A 22,490-nucleotide genomic window follows, 5' to 3' on the forward strand; every position below is an offset into this window, starting at 1 on the left:
GTGACAAAAACGAAACAAACGAACAAAGGAACTAGACTTAAACGTTCACGTCAACACGTAACGACACACACCAACGATACTACTGACGCAGGCTGAGATAAACGAAACAGTGGAATGTTGGGAGAGTCCACTTGAAGGGAAGTAACCCAGGCCGGCGAACAATCATACGGCACGCGCGGCTAACAGTCATACGGCACTGCGGAGAGACTTTTGAACACCCCGTACTATCCGGAAGTGGTCAAACGCGCTAGTGGAGGAATGGAGCGCTCTACCAAGAGAATTCCTTACCAACAATTTTGCCAGCATGCCAGCACGTTGCATACCATGCACTGCCGCCCGTTGTGAATACATGCCCAATTAAAAATTACGTCCCGACGTTTGTAACATCCAGGGTACCATCACGAATCGCGGTGGCTTTAGTGTAGCTACTACTGTTTTTTAATAAAAGTGTCATTTCTGTTTGACTCACTGCGTATTTCTTCCAGTTACCTTATCTACTATGCTGTAGCAGTTCTTTCCATGTATGATCCAAGTTTCATCGAGTAACGTTACTTAGCTGTCATACATCCCGCGACAGTTACTTTAGTCCTTAAGTTTTGCTCCCCAGTGTATTTACTGCAGTCAGGTGCTAACCTAGAGATCTAATTATGACTTTCCTACTGGTACCATAACTTTCCCAGGGAATTTTTAACAAAGCTCCTTAATGCAGTACTTCGCCTGAACTGCATTCTAAGTCCAGACTCCTGGTCTGATGATATTTATCACTGTAGATTGGTGGCTATCAAATAGGTCTTAAATAAAATGCTCCTCCTCTTAAGAAAGGAATAGCCACAAGTTCAGCGATGTGCTGGAGTCTTCCACTACATACTTTCTTTAATTCAGCATTCGGCTTCCGAGATGAGGTTGTTTTTTTTCTCTGGAATAGTTGTAACCTATCCCCGATGTTATTCAATTTGTATATTGAGCAAGCAATAAAGAAAAAAAGTTCGGAGTAGGTATTACAATCCATGGAGAAGAAATAAAAACTTTGAGGTTCGCCGATCACATTGTAATTCTGTCAGAGACAGGACATGGAAGAGCAGTTGAACGGAATGGACAGTGTCTTGAAAGAAGGGTATAAGATGAACATCAACAAAAGCAAAACGAGGATAATGGAATGTAGTCAAATTAAATCGGGTGATGCTGAGGGGATTAGATTAGGAAATGAGACACTTAAAGTAGTAAAGGAGTTTTGCTATTTGGGGAGCAAAATAACTGGTGATGGTCAAAGTAGAGAGGATATAAAATGTAGACTGGCAATGGCAAGGAAAGCGTTTCTGAAGAAGAGAAATTTGTTAACATCGAGTATAGATTTAAGTGTCAGGAAGTCGTTTCTGAAAGTACTTTATGGAGTGTAGCCATTTATGGAAGTGAAACGTGAACGATAAATAGTTTAGACAAAAAGAGAATAGAAGCTTTCGAAATGTGGTGCTACAGAAGAATGCTGAAGATTAGAAGGGTAGATCACATAACTAATGAGGAGGTATTGAGTAGAATTGGGGAGAAGAGGAGCTTGTGGCACAACTTGACTAGAAGAAGGGATCGGTTGGTAGGACATGTTCTGAGACATCGAGGGATCACCAATTTAGTATTGGAGGGCAGTGTGGAGGGTAAAAGATCGTAGAGGGAGACAAAGAGATGAATACACTAAGCAGATTTCAGAAGGATGTAGGCTGCAGTAGGTACTGGGAGATGAAGAAGCTTGGACATGATAGAGTAGCGTGGAAAGCTGCATCAAAGCAGTCTCAGGACTGAAGACCACAACAACAACATAGTTAGGAACTCTGTTAAGTACCGGGCGGCAGTGACAGAAACGACAGATATTGAGGAAACTCATTCCGGGAGCTAACGATACATGGAAACAGGAACTCTAGATATCACTACCGGATTTATTGGTCTGTTGTATGTTTAATCCGTTCCATCGCGGTGAGGTCAACGAATGTCAAAGAACTTAAGCAGGCGACAACTGCAGCACATCAGTGTCATTCTCGAAAGCACGGAAATTACTCAATCATCTTTTATTATTCGAAGAGAAAGGGTTTACCTCTGTATTTATGTTTGTGTGGTACGAAAATTTAAGAACATCACTTACATCATCATAAACGGGAGAAAGCCAAATGATTAAGGGTTAAGAGCTGTTATACTCTTTGCTTTTGTTATTAGAACAAAATTAAAAGATATCACGCCATTAAAACACACGAACATAATAATCTAGAAAAGATCTGTCGATTAGATAACGAGTAAGGTGAATGTACGGCGAGAATATGATTACCTGATTATACTCACGGTGTCATTCCGTGCCGTAGTTCTTCTGAAAGCCCATCTGCTATAGAAAATTTCTGAAAACACGCTTGTGAACAGAGTCAAACTCAAAGCAAAACTGTTGTTTCGTATTTATTAAGGCTGTAAATACATCAATAAGGGTTTGGATTGATTTTATGTGTAAGTTTTACAGCATATCAGCAAAGTGGAGTCAGCAAATAAAGCGTCAGCCGACTAGCTACATTAATACAGTTTCAACACTCCACCTATAGAGAAGTACTTTATATGATTTGAGGAACATAAAGGAAACCACAAATCACATTACAGAATAAATATTAAGTTAACCACTCTCATAAAGAAATAGAGAATGAGTTATTATGCACCTGTACAGAAAACAGAAGATAACGATGAGCAAAAAGGAAAGTAGTTGATATAATTATAAAGACAGGTTGTTGGCATGTAACATTAATAATTAAGTTGCACTGTATCGTATTAAATGTTCAGTTCTCTTGGTTTAAGTGAAAAGATGTGATATATGAACTGCAATCTTGGAATAGTCTCTAACTCTTGTCGTCGTACGTTAACAGAAGTTCGAGTGGTAGAAGATGTTAAACATTCTTCATAAAAATAACGTAACTAAAAATTAATACAGTATATGGACATTTTACAAATATTAATATCATCATCTATATATGTTTATTTATTTATTTATTTATTTATTTATTTATTGCAAGAGAAGCACCATTCCAACTGCAAAGACAGGGAAGTTCATTCTCCTTAAGTGTCTGTCACAGCAACAAAACGTAACATTCTTGGTAATTTCGCTAACAGATGACAGATAACAGTATGAAGTAGTTAGTAACATCAAGGCACAGAAGGTTCAAATGTTACTGAAAGCAGCTAGAAAAGTACAAAGCACAAATGTTAGACTATGAAATTATTTCATTAATAATATGAGAATGACTCAGGTAATGGTTCGAAAATGAACGAATGCGTTCGAAGCAAGTCATCATTAACTTAAAACATAAAAAACAGAAAACTAAATGACCTAACATAGTTTTTGTGGTTCATTTTAGTTTTTAAATGTGGAAATCATCGGTACGTGTGATCGAAATTAGCCTTTCATGTCTTGCAACTGAAACAGTAAACGGTGGCTGCATATACAATAACATACTTACATCAGTATAAGATGTTACACATATTCGTAGATAGCTGCTATTACTGCTCTATCAGAGTAAGCCTGCGAATGCACAGACATGTCCCGCTGTAGATTACACATGCAGTAGAAATGGTCCGTGGCGTTGCCACGGGTTTGTTCGACTTCGGTTGCTTCTGTAATACCTACTGACTACTTTTCAGCGTAGTTCTTTGTGAACAACAGACGCTTTCGCTGCTGCGTCTGCCGGGAGAAGGTCTGCACGTGTTACCCGTGGCCTTCGACTGCGTCGCATGTGTTGAAATTAGCAACAAAATTTTCAGTAGTATGATGGCGTCAGTAACTTCTGTAGGTATTCTGTTTACTTTTGTTAATCATCATAAGTTCATAATCTGACCACAATACTGGTGCGGATTTGTGACTGGGTATCGATCACACGCCATGCACATGCATCTGCTTTTACCGAACGGTTGATTTGTAATTCACTTCCAACGCAAGCAAATGAAGAATTTCTTCCTTCTCGTTTACTTTCCCATATATGTGCGATTGTTTAGATATTTGCTTCATCTCAGTTTTTGTGAGACACTCGTAGTAACTTAAGGATTTTTAAATGTATTGTTCTAAAGTACCTCGTAGTCATGTATTCGCTTACTTTCAGCCATTGCTCATATATGTCAAGAACTAAAAGGTATTTTTTGATCCCCAATTTCCTTACCAAGGATGTCCTTTTTTATATCCTAGCCAGTAATGCCACCCGAGCCCGCTGCCAAAAGGTTGGCAGCATCAAAGTCCGGACGCCGTCCGCATAAGCAGCGCCAGCGAGACAGGAAATCGCCGCAAGTCTGCGCGCGCCACCGCTGGCTTCTGGCTTCTTAAGCGCTGGAGTCGAGAGCGCTAGGACAGTTCTGTATTCGCCGCTCAGTTGTATACTCGCCACCGAATTGTGTACTTGCTAGTCAGTTGTGTGTTCATCGCAGCAGAGTTGTTGTTTGTCGTCAGCCGACGCTGACCTAGCCGCTCCGACTCGAACTAGACAGATTTCTGTAGACACGGAGTTCACTACTTTGTTTCTGTATCCTCGTTAATAAAGATAAGTACCGACTTTGATTTAATCAGAGTGTTTGGGTTTTCATCTTTCTGTTCACTGTTCCAGCGGACCGGTCGGCCCGCAATTAAAAGTGTGGCGGTGACTTCGTAAGCCGTTTCTACAGCGAATTGTTTGTCGCTATGAACGCCGCCACAAAATCCTTAATTAACAATAATTCAACTAAGGATATTGTTGAGCAATTTGCTTAGCCCGAGTATAATGTTCTTGCACTTTACAAGGGAAGTTCACCGAAGAACGGGACTAGATTTGCAGAGAAAACAGAATTCAGTTTGTGCAAAACCACCTTTAGGGCCACAGAGCGAGGTTCAGTCAATACTAAAAGAAGTTTCAGAGCAGAACTGACAATGAATCCCTTGAGTGCGCGGTCGTTAAAAGCCAATGTGTTTACTACATACGGCGCTCCACATATTGTCTATAATCCACCGACAATATTGGCTGGTAATGGCAACAGAGGGCAGGACTGGAGGTATCGAATGGTGAGCACAGCCTGAGGCTAGGAGCATAGTTGAATTGCTTAGTCGACTAGTAGCTCACAACAATGCCATGCTGCTAGTGGTGTTGAAACAAAGCACAGCAATGGAAATGATAAACAGAGCAAATATTGCATTTTATCTACAACAACAGTTGTCGAAGTTGACATTTCGTCAAGAAGGAACCTAAGGAATTTTGCAGGCTGAGAAAGAAGACGCAGATAAAATTAGCGTTTCTGCAAGATGAGTCAGTGGAATGTGTGATGCCGTATACGCTCGGCCGTGCAGACAATATACATGAGGATTACAAATGGTCCAAATGGCTCTAAGCACGATGGGACAACATCTGAGGTCATCAGTCCCCTAGACTTAGAACTACTTAAACCTAACTACCCTACGGACATCACACACATCCATGCCCGAGGCAGGATTCGAACCTGCGACCGTAGAAGCAGCACACTTCCGGACTGAAACGCCTAGAAGCGATCGGCCACGGCGGCCGGCTCATGAGGAGTACAATGATGACGATCCATGCTTAATAAGTGAAAGTGATACTGAAACACTTGTCGAGCCATGTAGTTCATGATTCTTGTCGGACAGAGAGTGACACATCCCGTGCCCAGTGAAACGTAGTGGATGACGATCGTTGTCCAAGAAGCGGATACTAAAAGTAATTACGTACATGGAAGATCATCCGCAGCGTAGTAAAATAACACCTACGAACAGATTTCAAATAAGCCTGCAACAATATGAGCATAAAAAAACAATGGATACTCAGGGGAGGACAAGACGCACTTCTTGCAAAAACTGGTGTTTGTTGGTTTCAACGATGGTCGATACAGTTTACAGGATGTGCATGATAGTGATATACTATGTTATGCACATCAAACTGCGGGCGACATAATTTACACTGATTTCACGGGAACCAGTGAGTGGTTACATGACAAATAGTGCTACAGAATTGTAGACGTAAATAACGAAATTTCACAGAAATCATCAATAGCAAACTGCGGAATCGGCCCAAATTTGTGGATGAGATAAACAAATTTATCCCATCGCTCAGTAACGAATTTGTTTCTAACTTCCAACAGTCGGGGTTGAAGAGGAAATGCAAATGAAAGGAATCCTGGATATTAGAGGTACCAAGAGAACTGTACCGAGATCGAGCAACATCGGTGCCCTAAGGCATTCATGTGGAATTATGCTGACTGTTAATCTGAATGGCAAATTGGTTGGAAAGTTATTTATTGTGCTGCGAGACGTTGGAATGCTCTGCCCCCTACGATTATTACTCGTGTGGGTGATCTTGCAATGGCAGTAGAGAATACTTAAATCACAGCAGGCAAGAGTGGGGGAAAAGGGCCGTAAGAGAACTGCAGCTAAGATTTGAGCACTGCTTTTGGTCGATAGGAAGTCAAAATAATTTGCTTTAGCTTGATTCCTGGTCTGCGTATAAAAATCATACTCCTTCAGAGCACACTATCCCTCCTGAAAAGTGTGCGACATTGCAGTTCATTCATTTGGAACCACTGGACAAATTCAGCCTCTGAACGTCTGTTTTTCCGTGCGTAGAAAACATACTGTCGCACTATCTGCAGTTACGCCTCTAAAGACAGCAAGTTTCACGTATTCAGTTGCATGCCATCACATTTCATCAGTTCTCATCACCTCGTTACACCAATATGATTCCATCTGCATTCTTTGCTAGTGGATACCTAGCTGAACGTCCTGCACGATTTGTAACTCCTAAGGAGTTCGCCTTCGATCTTGATGGTTTGAATCTTTGCGATCACTGTGTCGCGACATTTATGATTCGGTGTTCATGATGCAAGTTAATGATTTGTTTTGACAATTTCTTGAGTGTCAGACAATGTCCATATTGTGAAGCTTAATACGTACGTTCCATATAAGACTGATCTCTGCACCTTCCGGATGCTCATTTCCTGTCGCCCTTCTGATGTACATTGTGAGTCATTAGCACCTGATACCCTGAAGCACCAAAGAAACTGGTGTAGGCATGCATATTCAAATACAGGCAGAATATGGCGCTGCGATCGGCAACGCTTATATAAGACAACAAGTGTCTGGCGTAGTTGTTAGATAGGTTAGTGCTGCTAAAATGGCAGATTATCACGATTTAAGTAAGTTTGAAGGTGGTGTTATACTCAGCGCACGAGCGATGAGACACAGCATCTCCAAGGTAGCAATGAAGCGGGGATTTTCCCGTGCTACCATTTCACGAGTGTACAGTGAATAGCAGGAATCCGGTGGAACATCAAATCTCCGACATCGCTGCGGCCGGAATAAGATCCTCCAAAACGGGATCAATGACGACTGAAGAGAATCGTTGAACGTGACAGAAGTGCAAGCCTTCCGCAAATTGCTGCCGATTTCAGTGCTGGGCCATCGACGAGTGTCAGAGTGTGAAGCATTCAACGAAACATCATCGATGTGGGCTTTTGGAGCCGAAGGACCACTTGTGTAACCTTGATGGCTACAGGACATAAAGCTTTACCCCTTGCATGGGCCCGCGACACCGACATTTGACTGTTGATGGCTGGAAACATGTAGCCTGGTCGGACAAGTCTCGTATCAAATTGTATCGAGCGGATCGACTTATACGGGTACGGAGACAACTTCATGAATCCATGGACCCTGCATCTCAGCAGGGGACTGTTCAAGCTGGTGGAGCCTCTGTAATTGTGTGGGGCGTGTGCATTTGGAGTGATGTGGGACCTCTGATACGTCTAGATACGACTCTGAAAAGTGGCACGTACGTAAGCATCCTGTCTGATCACCTTCATCCACTCATTTCCACTGTGCATTCCGACGGACTTGGGCAATCACAGTAGCACAGTGCGACGCCCCACACGCCCAGAACTGCTGAGTTTATACACCTCCGCTGGCCACCGAACTCCATGAACATTATTGAGCATATCTGGGATGCCTTGCAACGTGCTGTGCTCCACCCCAATCGAACCCTTACGGATTTACGGACAGCCCTGTAGGATTCGTGATGTCAATTCCCTCCGGCACTAACATTAGTCGAGTCCACGCCACGTCGTGTTTGCGGCACTTCTGCATGCTCGTGGGGGCCCTACACGATATTAGACAGGTGTACCAGTTTCTTTGGCTCTTCAGTGTATGTTCCCTGCCATAACTGCTAACACAACACTATGAAATGAGCCTTATCTAAAACTGAACTTGCGACATCACACCCTTGAGGTTCCTTGTTAGTCTTAAAGCATCTTGTGGTGTCACCGCCAGACACCACACTTGCTAGGTGGTAGCCTTTAAATCGGCCGCGGTCCGGTAGTATACGTCGGACCCGCGTGTCGCCACTATCAGTGAATGCAGACCGAGCGCCGCCACACGGCAGGTCTAGTGAGACGTCCTGGCACTCGCCCCAGTTGTACAGCCGACTTTGCTAGCGATGGTTCACTGACAAAAATTACGCTCTCATTTGCCGAGGCGATAGTTAGCATAGCCTTCAGCTATGTCATTTGCTACGACCTAGCAAGGCGCCATTATCATTTGCTATTTATCTTGTGATGCATGTACCGTCAGACCGATGTTTACCAATAATGGATTAAAGTATTCCAGAAGCTACGTACTTTTTTTACTAGACTCAACTCCTTTAACTGTTCCAGACCTCACGCCAGCCTGGGTGAGCTCAAACGCTTGCCTTTCGACTACCTCATAGTGGCTTGGCGGTCTTGCCAAGTCACAACACATCTGATTGCAGTTGAGGGCATGTATAATTTCGTAGACTGTTCTCTTATTACATTTCAGAGTTTTCAGGGGTGATCTCATTGCATTTCATAATTTCCACAACAGTCAGTCTTTTAGACACGTTTCAACTGTAAAGCTTTAAACGTAAACATCAGTCACTGATTAGGCTTCAGGCGTGTTCCGACTGCCCGACCGCTACCTACTAGGCAGCGCCTTGGCACGTGGTACCCGAGAATAAGTAATGGGCTCCCTGTAACATTCTCTTTCATCCCGCCCATTGTTCTGAAACTAGCAGCAACTGTACTGGGTAATTACCGCCACATATCACAATCACTTACTGACCTTTGTCGCCAAAGAAGCTACAATGTGTGTAAACAACATAGCAAAAGAAGTTATACATGTAGATTGAAGCGGAAACTTATAGTAAATAATATCTTTGACAATGTTATGGTAAAAAGTTAAACACGTTGAACAGTAAATAAGTATAAATGGAGTAAACAGGAAACAGTTTAGCACAGAACTGGAACAGCAATCCTACACAACAGTGTACACTAATAAGAAAAACCAATAAAATAATATAAAGGTAGTAATTGACCAGACTACTCCAGGAGGTATGAAACATGGAGAGTGATACATAAACCAATGAAAAGAAAGAATTATCAATGTCAGTACACAATACATGAGGATCTTAAGCAATATCAATACGATAAATGGAGATGAATACGTGCAGAAAAATGGAGGAGAGTGAGAGAACGTACAGTAAATGCCATCTTCGACAGCGTGGTGGTACTGCATTTTAAGAAGTTGAACAATATACAAATATAAACGGCGAAAACAGGAAAAACATTAACACTAAACTCAAAATTCTGCTTATGGAACAGTTTGCATTAAATAAATGAAGCAAGTAAAATAAAAGCAGTACTTGAAGATACAGCTTCAAGAGGTATTTAACATGGAAAGTAATACAAGTACCAGTTAAAGGAAGAGTTTACAATTGTAACTACAGTCTATATGAATTCCATTGGCAATTTAAATAAAATAAATCGATTAAGGCAGGAAAATGAGGGAATATTTAGCAATAGACAATGTGGAAAGTAATGAAAAACAGAGAGGATTATGTGAAGTTTAAGAGATACGTAGCATTAAGCTTTGCCTGATCATTTAAGATTAGATCCGAACTATGAGCTAGATGTTTGCTAATTTCCAGGACTTAGAGCAGGCTCAGCTTTTTTGCCTTTCTTTGACAAGTGAAGAACATAGGACTCTGGCTGGTAATTGTGGCCCTCATACAGCAGCGCTTTTCATTTATTATGATATTGGTCTACCAAGTACCGATGGAAAATTCAGTTACCATGAAATATCGTCACATTGCCTCTCATTCCATGAAGTTTTCTTTCGTTTTCGACTCCAAACCTGGATGCTTCACATTTCTGTTAGGGTCGGGAGGGGGGGCGGGGAAGGGGGGACAGAGACATTTCCCAGCAAGAACCCCTTCCCCCGCCCTCCCCAGGACAAAACCCTCCATCTGCGCCTGGGCGCTTTCTACAACTACCAACTGTGCCCTGCCAGGAGTACCGTCTGGGCGTGTACGGCTCGCACAGGCCCGCTGCACGGGTTAACAAGAGCTGAGAGAGCCGGGGCAGAAGGCCAGTACTCACCACTTCGATGAGCTGCGACAGCTTGAGCCCCAAGTGTACGGTGAGCGTCTCGGAGTTGTTGGTGACGGGCCGGATGAGGCGGTTGTAGTTGCTCAGCAGGTCGTCGTACAGCCGCTTCGCGTCCGGATTGGCTTCAAAAGCCGTCCCTGCGAAGTGTTAGGCGCCAATACTTTCAAAATGTCTTTTAGCTGTCTCCCTCGCAATGTGATAAGAACAAGTTTGAGTGCTGTGATCGAGTGTAGTGTGTTAAAAGCATGGGGTGGATGTCACTCTCGGTGCTGGTTCTCAATTACGTGTGATGCAAGAAAGAGCTCAGAATTTTCCGTCTCGGAGGTGTCCCAGGATGTGCAGTGATAAGAGGACGAAGTGAGAAAGGGTGCAGTTTCGAAGTATAACGTGATAAAAGTAAAATGTGAGAATCAGCCTCATTGGTGTTTCAGGGTGTACAGTGATAACTGGAAGGGTGACAATTCAGTCTCAGTGCTGTTTAAGAATGTAATGTAATAAGAGGCTTGAAGTAAACTGATGAGCCACGGTCCACTGCGAGGCTGAAGCCACCTGTTGGCGTTGCCGGCCCATTACGCGGTAAGGGAAATACGAGGGGCGTCCACAAAGTAAGTTCTGTTTGTATGTGTACCCGTGGCAGCGCCACGATCGCAGTTCCGAGCGTGTGCGGCAGTTACTCTGACTCAAGAAGAAGAAACGTGCGTCGTTTAGCCGGCCGGTGAAGCCAAGCGGTAATAGGCGCTTTAGTCTGGAACCGCGCGACCGCTACGGTCGCAGGTTAGAATCCTGCCTCGGGCATGGTTGCGTGTGATGTCCATAGGTTAGTTAGGTTTAAGTAGTTCTAAGTCAGGGCTTAACAACTGGCCGGTTTTGAGCGCGAGTACTCGCATCTGCTCAGGCACGTGCTCGCGAGCAGGTGCAAGGTGGGGGAGAAGGGAGGGAGGGGAGGGAGGGGAAATGCGCGCGCACGTTTGAATGTGATCTCGCGTTCTTAGCAGATTTAACTAGCCATCTGAATGCTTTGAACATTTTACTACAAGGTAAAGATCTGCTAATTACTCATTTCATAGATCGAATACGAGCTTTTAAAATGAAATTGACACTTTGGGTGAGTCAGCTGGAAACAGGAAACCTAGCTCATTTTCCTAAATTATCATCCATGCAAGATGTTCACAAAGACTGTCAACGTTATTCACATATTTTAGTTGACCAGCGCTTTCAAGATCTGACAGCACTAGACAGTCATTTTGATCTGTTCTCTCCATATTCAGCGAATATTTAAGAGATTCATCCTGAGCTACAGCAAGAAATTATTGACCTGCAGTGCGACAGAGAATACAGAGACAAATTTCAGAACAAGAAAAACATTTTGGAATTCTACAGACACTTCCCTCAGGATCGATTTCCTCGTTTGCACAAACTGGCGGCTACAATAATATCAATGTTCGGTTCCCCGTATGTTTGTGAACAACTGTTCTCTGCAATGAAATGTAACAAGACGCGCCTGAGAAACGCATTGTCTGATCGAAATTTAAACTGCACGCTGCGCCTAAAATGCACAAGAACAAATACTCCGAACATAGACGCAATTGTAAACGGCATAAAGTACAAGATAACCGAGAATCGCACACTTCAGTGACACCTTTTATTGTGTAACACTTCACAAATTAATGCGAATGTAGAGGCATACACTAAGCTAATAAAATTACGTGGCATGTGTACATTCTCCTTTATTTGTTTCATTTGTCGCAGTAATAATTCGTGAGTGATATCCCCGCAGGTGGCCGCGGATTTACATTGACTGGCGGCAGCTGTTGTGTGCCCCACGTGACTTTCCCCACTCTCCGCTCTGGTCCGGTAGTGGGGGTAGCGTGCTCGCGCTGCTCCGTGCTCACGCCTTGCTGCTCACAGCTTGCTCCGCGAGCACGTATGTTGTGAAGCCCTGTTCTAAGGTCTAGGAGATTGATGACTTCAGATGTTAAGTCCTATAGTGCTCAGAGCCATACGCCATTTTGAGATCGCTGCCGCCGACGTTTGCTTTGTAGTGCTTGTTCATAATGTCAGCCGTAATTGAAAATGCCGCCGCGCGTCAAATCAGATCTGTGATTCGTTTTCTAAATGCAAAGAAAGTTAAACCAAAGGAAATTCGTCGGCAAATATGCGAGGTTTTGCGGACAAATTGCTATGAGTGATTCAACGGTTAGAAGATGGGTCAGACTGTTCAATGAAGGACGTGATCAATTGCACGATGAAGAACACGGCGAATTTGGCCAAACAAGTCTTACGGCAATTTCACTGGGACGCGTTTGATCATCCTCTGTACAGCCCGGACCTCGCTCCTAGCGACTTTCATCTCTTCTTACACCTAAAATCTGTCCTTCGTGGTCAACACTTCAACGATGATAACGAGCTAAAAGAACATGTTACAACACGGTTGAATACACAGGCAGCAACCTTCTATGAAGAAGGCATACAAAAACTTGTACCACGCTATGACAAGTGCCTACAAAATTTCGGAAGCTATGTAGAAAAGTAGTTTAACAGTTGCAGATTTTTGTACAATAAATATTTTTTCTGTGTCTTTACACGTCTGTTTTATATAACCAAACGGAACTTACTTTGTGGACATACCTCGTATATAAGACGAGCGGGGATGAATGGAGAAAAATTGTAGCTGCGGTACGGGTCGCCAATGGGGTAATGCACTGGCATTAGCGATTCTAACAAACTGTAGATTGAGGAGATTGTTATGGTCCTTAGCACAGGACTGAAAGCTCAGAAACGGAGAAACTGGTGAGCTGTTTATGTGCTACAGTGACGTCACCAGTAGATGACGTCCGCACCACATCCGACGACGATGTTGGTACAGCAAAAGCACTTCGGAGCACACGATTCAGTGCACATCGCTGAACAAGGTAATGCACAACAACCGATTCCAATCAGTCCCAATGTTTATCCAGCAACGTCCTCCAGTACCATTACAGTGGGCACTGTATCACCAATATTGGAACGTGGGTCAAGGGACACTCGTCACCTGGTATTTTGAACCCTGCTTGCTTTCGGTTACTCCAGTTCGCAGGCAGTGTCCCGATACGGCGTCATTTAATCGAATGGCTGCTCAAAACATACATCGCGCTACAGACGCACACCGGTTTGGGCCGTATTATGTTATAGGGAACACCTCACCAACCCTCCCACGGGACCATTTGTAGTACCCAAAGGCACAATAACATCTGTAGACTACATAAACAGTATTGTGAACTCTTGATGCTTGGTATCTTCCCCAACGCAGATGATATCTTCCAATAATTTTTAAAAACATAGTCAGCGACCTTAAAAGTAGTTAAAATTAAAACTAGAACGGTCTTAATCGCAATCTTGTTAAAATATTTTTTTACTGACGTGAGTGACTGGTTTCGACTCTATGAAAGAGTCATCTTCAGACTCTGTAAAGATAAATTCCCAAAATTGTATAGACGTTATAATAAGCATATGAAAAATACATAAAAATAAGATAAATAGTAATAAATTATACCCAGAGCGGTGGATGGACACTGCTTGATGAGTTCTGTCGACCCTCGACGCTCGTGTAACTGCTGTTTGTGCGTGGACGGAACGGGTATTAATAGGGTTCAAATGGTTCAAATGGCTCGGAGCACTATGGGACTTAAGATCTGAGGTCATCAGTCCCCTAGAACTTATAACTACTTAAACCTAACTAAGCTAAGGACATCACACACATCCATGACCGAGGCAGGATTCGAACCTGCGATCGTAGCAGTCGCACGATTCCGGACTGAAGCGCCTAGAACCGCTCGGCTACCGCGGTCGGCTGTTAATAGGGCTGGTCACACCCACCGATCTGAGCGTGACATCATAAGTAGCCAATCAGAAAACACATTCATGATTAGATAACTTAATACCTAACTACGAAGAAACCGTTACAGCTAAAATACATCGTAATGTCAATTATTGATCATTATTCGTCAATGAATATAAATTATACTGCTAAAATAGTTCATTGGTATGAAATAAGGCTTAGAGTATGCTGCCAGCTAAACTCAGAACCACAAAATCTGTACTAAAGATTGTCGTTGCCCAGCGTTTACGTGGATAATCGAGGGCTACTATGGAATGGCGCTGACATCAGGAAAGAGCAAAATTATCCTATTTCTATGGCATCACATTACCGTAACATACGACGTATCTTCCCCTAGTACAATCTTTGGCAGCACCACTAACGTCCACAGCGGAACAGGACGCCATTTCCACGGTAACCCTCGATTATCCACGTAAACGCTGGGCGATGACAATTTTTGGTGCAGATTTTGTAGTTTTGAGTTTAGAGGGCAGCATACTCTAAGCCTTATTTCATACCAATGAACGATTTTAATAGTATAATTTACACTACTGGCCATTAAAATGCTACACCGCGAAGATGACGTGCTACAGACGCGAAATGTAACCGACAGGAGGAGGATGCTGTGATATGGAAATGATTAGCTTTTCAGAGCATTCACACAAGGTCGGCGCCGGTGGTGACACCTGCAACGTGCTGACATGAGGAAAGTTTCCAGCCGATTTCTCATACACAAACAGCAGTTGACTGGCGTTGCCTGGTGAAACGTTGTTGTGATGCCTCGTGTAAGGGGGAGAAATGCGTACCATCACGTTTCCGACTTTGATAAAGGTCGGATTGTAGCCTATCGCGATTGCGGTTTATCGTATCGCGACATTGCTGCTCGCGTTGGTCGAGATCCAATTACTGTAAGCAGAATATGGAATCGGTGGGTTCAGGAGGGTAATACGGAACGCCGTGCTGGATCTCAACGGCCTCGTATGACTAGCAGTCGAGATGACAGTCATCTTATCCTCATGGATCGTGCAGCCAGATCTCGATCCCTGAGTCAACAGATGGGGACGTTTGCAGGACAACAACCATCTGCACGAACGGTTCGACGTCGTTTGCAGCAGCATGGACTATCAGTTCGGAGACCATGACTGCGGTTACCCTTGATGCTGCATCACAGGCAGGAGCGCCTGCGATGGTGTACTCAACGACGAACCTGGGCGCGCGAATGGCAAAACGTCATTTTTTCGGATGAATCCAGGTTCGTGATGGTCGCATCCGTGTTTGACGACATCGCGGTGAACACACATTGGAAGCGTGTATTCGTCATCGCCATACTGGCGTATCACCTGGCGTGATGGTGTGGGCTGCCATTGGTTACACGCCTCGGTCACGTCTTGCTCGCATTGAAGACACTTTGAACAGTGGACGTTACATTTCAGATGTGTTACGACCCGTGCCTCTACCCTTCATTCGATCCCTGTGAGACCCTACATTTGAGCAGGATAATGCACAACTGCATGTTGCAGGTCGTGTACGGGCCTTTCTGGATACAGAAAATGTTCGACTGCTGCCCTGGCCAGCACATTCTCCAGATCTCTCAGCAATTGAAAACTTCTGGTCAATGGTGGCCGAGCGACTGGCTCGTCACAATACGGCAGTCACTAGTCTTGATGAACTGTGGTATCGTGTTGAAGCTGCATGGGTAGCTGTACCTGTACACGCCATGCAAGCTCTGTTTGACTCAATGCCCAGGCGTATCAAGGCCGTTATTACGGCCAGAGGTGGTTGTTCTGGGTACTGATTTCTCAGGATCTATGCGCCCAAATTGCGTGAAAATGTAATTGCATGTCAGTTCTAGTATAATAAATTTTTCCAATGAATATCCGTTTATCATCTGCATTTCTTCTTGGTGTAGCAACTTTAATGGCCAGTAGTGTATATTCATTGACGAATAATGATAAATAATTGACATTACGATGTTTTCCAACTGTAACTGTTCCTTCGTAGTTAAATATTAAGTTATCTAATCATGAACGCGTTTCCTGATTGGCTACTTATGATGTCACACTCAGAACGGTGGGTGCGTCCAGCCCTATTAATACCCGTTACCTCCACGCACAGTCAGCAGTTACACGAGCGTCGAGGGTCGACAGAACTCATCTAACATTATCCATCCACCGCTCTGGGTATAATTTATTACTATTTGTCTTATTTTCATATATTTTATATGCTTATTATTAAGTCTATACTATTTTGGCAATATATCTTTACAGAGCCTGAAGATGACTCTTCCATAGAGTCGAAAACGGTCACTCACTCCAATAAAAAAATATTTTAACAAAATTGCGATTAAGACTGTTTTAAATTTTAAATTTAAACTCTACCTGTGACAAGGCCGAATTTGTCCTACTTTGGTTTGAGAAGACTGATGGAGGACTCACGTCGCTCTGTTGGCCCCTCAAATTCTCCTTATCTGTACCTGAAGAAGCACATGTGCGATGATATCGGTCGCCATCTACACGCCCTCATACCGCCATCCCGTAATTTACGGGAATTAGACAACTGGTGCAGATACCTTCGGAAACCTACTGGGGACCTGTCGGATCCATGCCCACGCACGATTGCTGCTGCACTGCCTCCCAAAGGTGGTACAGCATGCCAATAAGCACGCGGTCGTAGTCGTAATTTTTCGGCTCCTCAATGTATCAATCTGCGTGCTTTTCCAGAGTGTGCAGGGATAAATGGAATCGAGAATGGGTGTTGTTTCAATGTGTAGCGTGAGGAATAAAGGAGTGACAAGTAATGGCGCTAGTCCAGCGTGTGCAGAGATAAACGAACGAAGTGAAAATTCAGTCTGAATGCTGTTTGAGAGCGTAATGTGGTTAAAAAAAGGGTGAGGGATCACTATTCATGCTGTTCTAGAGTTTTCAGTCGTTGGGGGAACGAATACAGCCCCGATTCTGTTTGAGGCTCTAATGTGATAAAATAAAAGGATAGAATTCACTATCAGTGCTATTCCAAGGTGTGCAGTGACGTGTGGGGTTTCATTCCCAGTGCTCTTTTATGGAGTAGTGTGATGAAAGACTATCGTTCGTGAGGGTAAATTGATAAATTGGAGGAGTGAGAACGCAGTGCAATTTGCAAAATGTGATGTGACGAGATGAAAGCGTGAAAACTCAGTCTCAGTGATGTGTCAGGGTTACGAGGTTACGTCGTCTTGTTCATCACTTACCTGTGACTGAGACCACCGTCATCGTAGACGCAACCTATTTAACAAGTTCTTGATAATAGCTTGCGAGCTGGAGTATTTTCTATAAGCATAGATTTTATCGTAAAATTATTTGCCTCATGTCAGTTCTAACTCTACGAAAAAAAAGTCGGTTCTTATAAACTAAACAGTATCACAGACACATTTGTGTAACATTAAGTAAGTAAAGGTATTGGAAGGCGGCGTAATACATGATGCTGTAAGAAATAGATAATCAATTGTTTATAGAAAACGATATCATGTGTTAGGGTTCCCACAAGGAAAGAATATCATACTTAATTAGGAAAATAAGATCCTGTATTTCTATTGTTTCACATACAGTCGTGAATACTGAATCAGTGATTTCGACATTGGGTAGTGCGTAATGTGCTGAGAATTTTCTATACGTTAAATAATCCCAATAATTTTATCCATCGAAATTTCAGCGTAACCATCCCTTTCTCAAGCGACTCTCTACAGTTCAACAGCGGTGCAAGCTGATATGACTCACTCAAAGTTTTCCGAAAACTTCCCACAGCGAGAGGTGGGCAATGTACGCGATGTAAGGGGCAGGAATCGCTCCAAAAAGACAGCGTGACGACTTATGCCTCAGTCTTCAGGTTTGCAGCACTTCCATGCTATTTGTGCGAAAAGATTTACTGTCAACGTTAACGCGTACTGCATCACTGTACTCGTCGTTTTAAGAGCCCTCAAATGACGTCAAAAGAAATTACATTGTCATTTCGTACAAACAAACTGTCCCGTACCTCGGTAGATATAGTGGTGCTTGTAAAATTCTCAGCCACTTCCATACAATAACTTCAATAAACCTAGATTCGATAGCTAGAAGCCGTTACATTAGAGATGACATGTCAATAGACTTTTAACGGGTCGTTTTTTGGAACTTAGTACTACGAGTCTAATTTGGCTGTGTGAGATCTTGGCTGTGTTATAGGAAGAATAGAAATTTCTAACATTCTAAGTTTTGTATCTTTCGAAAAATCCTAAGAACACCAGATATTAGTACTACAGCAATGCAGTAACTGATACAATTTGATCCTCATCCGTCTGCCGAAGGTCATCACGTGTCTACCATGCGCCCCTCACCCATGACATAACAAGCCTCACCTCAACGTCATTATCATCACGTGACGAGCCATACCGATCTTATCCTTGATGTTTTAGATAAGGTCACACCACGTTTCTTGAAACAGTCGTAGCCATTACAACGAAATAGCCAATCACATCCAAGTAGCGCACCGGCCATTAAAACGAGACTGCCAGTCACAATGAATGTAGCCCAGTGAACTGCCATTTTGACCATGGTCAGAAGTATCCGAACTATCTGAAACTTAAGTTCCGTTCAAAATCAGTTACAAAAACTACGTAAAGGGTGTATATTGCAGTATTTCTATGTCAAAACTATGTAAACTTCACTTCAGTTAAGCATAAATTGATGTCATGTTGAAAAGCATCCAATTATTTATGAAAAATACGTAATGTGCAGTAAAGGAAACAAAAGTAAAATTCCGAGTAGGTATTAAAATCCATGGAGAAGAAATAAAATCTTTGAGATTCGCCGATGACATTGTAATTCTGTCAGAGACAGCAAAGGACTTGGAAGAGCAGTTGAACGGAATGGACAGTGTCTTGAAAGGAGGATATAAGATGAACATCAACAAAAGCAAAACGAGGATCATGGAATGTAGTCGAATTAAGTCGGGTAATGCTGAGGGAATTAGATTAGGAAATGAGACAATTAAAGTAGTAAAGGAGTTTTGCTATTTGGGGAGCAAAATAACTGATGATGGTCGAAGTACAGAGGATATAAAATGTAGACTGGCAATGGCAAGGAAAGCCTTTCTGAAGAAGAGGAATTATTTAACATCGAGTATAGATTTAAGTGTCAGGAAGTCGTTTCTGAAAGTATTTGTATGGAGTGTAGCCAAGTATGGAAGTGAAACATGGACGATAAATAGTTTAGACAAGAAGAGAATAGAAGCTTTCGAAATGTGGTGCTACAGAAGAATGCTGAAGATTAGATGGGTATATCAGATAACTAATGAGGAGGTATTGAATAGAATAGGGGAGAAGAGGAGTTTGTGGCAAACTTGACAAGAAGAAGGGATCGGTCGGTAGGGCATGTTCTGAGGCATCAAGGGATCACAAATTTAGCATTGGAGGGCAGCGTGGAGGGTAAAAATCGTAGAGGGAGACCAAGAGATGATTACACTAAGCAGATTCAGAAGGATGTAGGTTGCAGTAAGTACTGGGAGATGAAGAAGCTTGCACAGGATAGAGTAGCATGGAGAGCTGCATCAAACCAATCTCAGGACTGAAGACCACAACAATAACAACAACGTAATGTTATTGACAAACCGGTGTAACTTGGCACTAGTTGTCTAATTCATAGGTTAAGCATCACCTGTGAAAGTGCATAGTTCTATCTCTGTACCATACTTGGCGTAGGGCACGATGGATTCTCAAATTAAATATTGCCACGTCATAACTAAAATCAAGACCAGACAGGATACTAGGGTCGAAAATGGAGCATAACATGTAGCAATGAAAGTACGTTTATTACAGACGTGAGAGATTTGAAATGGCGGCCCGCAACATGCCAGCCAGCATCGCTAACCACTAAGCCATACTGCGTGCAGCATAGCTCGTGGCAATTCTCCCTCTCCTGAAGACACAGCAACTCACTGTTTACGGCATTCTCATTGAAGCCGACTATAGAAACCTGGATCTTGTCAACAGTCCTATCTATGGAGGCGCTGACAGATCCTTCCTTTCTGGTCTCATTCGTACATCCTCTTCAGTAGGATGAGCCTTGAAGGTAGCCCCTCCTGTTGAAGCTTCATGATTTAAGTGAGCATATAGCTTCCTTGAACCTCCTATTGTCGATATGTGCCTCTGTACTGTAGTAGGGTTTCAGATGGAGGCCATGGACTATGTCTCTGCGCTTTTGTCTTGTCGACTTCATATGAGTCGTCCGACAAGTGACGAAGAATACGACAGGGCCAAAAGTCGCACTTAAGTAGCTTCTTTATATCACAGGCGTAAAAATCCGTACCAAGTCTCCCACGCTGTATTTCATTTGCTCATGCTTGGCATCATAGCACATTCGCTCTTCCTCCTGGACGTCCAGGGCCCATATGATAGCCAACAATCTTTCCGTTTGGGTGCTGATGATGTTTTCACACAGTCATCCTCAGAATCGTCCAGCTGAAATGGGAATAGTGTATCCACAATCGTTTCAGTCTCGTGACCTTGGAGCATATCGAGAGCATATCGCGAGCGTATGTAACAACGTCTTATCAAAGTACTGTGTGAGGCCATTCATCTGTGGCTGCTGTCGTTCAATAGTAATGTCACAGTGCGAAGCACTTCTGAGAACAGTCTCGACTGGTGGGCTTTACCATGGTCAGAGATTATCACGTGGGGTGCTCCATGCTTCAAAATGATGTTTTCTACTACGAATCTTGTAATTTCACTAGCTTCAGCAGTCAGGACAGTTTTGGTGACAGTGTACTGCGGAAGATGCTCAATGCAGATACTATTGTCCATTGATTCCCATTTGCAGATGACGGGAAGCTCCTCAAAAGATTGATACCAGTTTGATGGAATGGCGCTGCAGCAGGCAGGGTTGGCACCAGGTGCCCCAAAGGTGATTCCGTTATGTGGTTCTGTCGTTGACATTCCTTACAATGGCTCAGGTAGTGTGTAATGGATCGTTAAAGACCTAGCTAGTGACATTTATATCTGACACTGTCTTAAGTCTTTACGAATCTCAGGTGACCGTATGTTGGCGTATAGTGAAGATACTTCTTGATAACTGGCCACAGATGCGCTGGGATGACGAGTAATCATTTCCAAATAATTGAATCACAGTTTCACTTATACAATTCTTCGTTAATAAATGGGAATTCTCCTTTGGTCGGTTCCTTCCTCTCCATGGCTTCATTGGATTTCATCAGTGCTGGATATTCCTTCTGTTCAGCAGCAGTAATAACTGTCGCACACATCACCATATTATAGCAAATACATAAAAAATTACCCCCATTGTAGCAAAACTGTAACAACACCCTGCATACATCCCCAAATTAAAGCAAAATTGTAACAAATTTCCCTATGTTAAACTATAACGAATTGCCACATCTCAAAGAGCAAGAGAAGAAAGTACTCAATGTTACACGACAAATGTAACAAATTCCCTATACGTCAACATCTTACAGGCAAAATTGTAACAATGTGACACTTATTACAGAAAAACATAGCTAAACTTCCCCAATGTTAAATCAAAATTGTAATAAAATGATTTATACGTCACAACGGTACAGTGCAATTTTAACAAACTGACCAGTACATCACTATGTTGCAGCAAAACCTTAGCAAACTGACCGATTTCACACTTAAAATGTAAAAAATTTCCCTTGTAAGAAATGAGCTATGTTACAGCAAAAATGTAAAAAGTCCACTGTAAATTGACATGTCACAGCAAAGCTGTAAAAATTTGTCCAATGTAATAGATAATTTATAGCAAATTTTCTCACATTGCAGTTAAAATGTTACTAATTTCCAAGTTACCTCAAAATTGTAAAAATCTACCTAGACATTGTAAGAAACTGCCTGACACACTGTAACAAACTGCCTCTCATGTTACAGAAATATTGGAAAGATGTTCCAGAAATATAGGAAAAATGTACCAGTCCACAAACCACCTTTTTTACATTTTTGCTGTAATTATGATGAAATTTATTATAATTTGGCTTTAACATAGTAACGTATAAGGGAAAGTGTTATTTAGTCTCCACTGTGTGATATTAGACGATGCAAAAGTGTTATACTGCAACATAAAAGTTAATACACTAGTATGGACTCACCACAGTGTTTTGTAGACTTTGATATAAGTGTTAGTTGAACAAATGTTTTCCTTGGAGAAATGATGTGCTTAGA

At 42.7% G+C, this 22,490-nt stretch overlaps 1 protein-coding gene across 1 annotated transcript in view; it reads right to left on the minus strand.

The window, feature by feature from the left end:
* Positions 1–22,490, minus strand: part of LOC124804792 (acetylcholine receptor subunit beta-like 2) — a 308,830-nt gene that overhangs the window by 240,176 nt on the left and 46,164 nt on the right. Inside the window, exon 2 of the mRNA XM_047265120.1 lies at positions 10,426–10,571. Coding sequence (XP_047121076.1) covers positions 10,426–10,571 — 146 coding nt within the window. The remainder of the gene's footprint in view (positions 1–10,425; positions 10,572–22,490) is intronic.

The sequence above is a fragment of the Schistocerca piceifrons genome, chromosome 7, assembly GCF_021461385.2.
Source record: "Schistocerca piceifrons isolate TAMUIC-IGC-003096 chromosome 7, iqSchPice1.1, whole genome shotgun sequence".
In the NCBI taxonomy this organism is placed as follows: Eukaryota; Metazoa; Arthropoda; class Insecta; order Orthoptera; family Acrididae; genus Schistocerca; species Schistocerca piceifrons.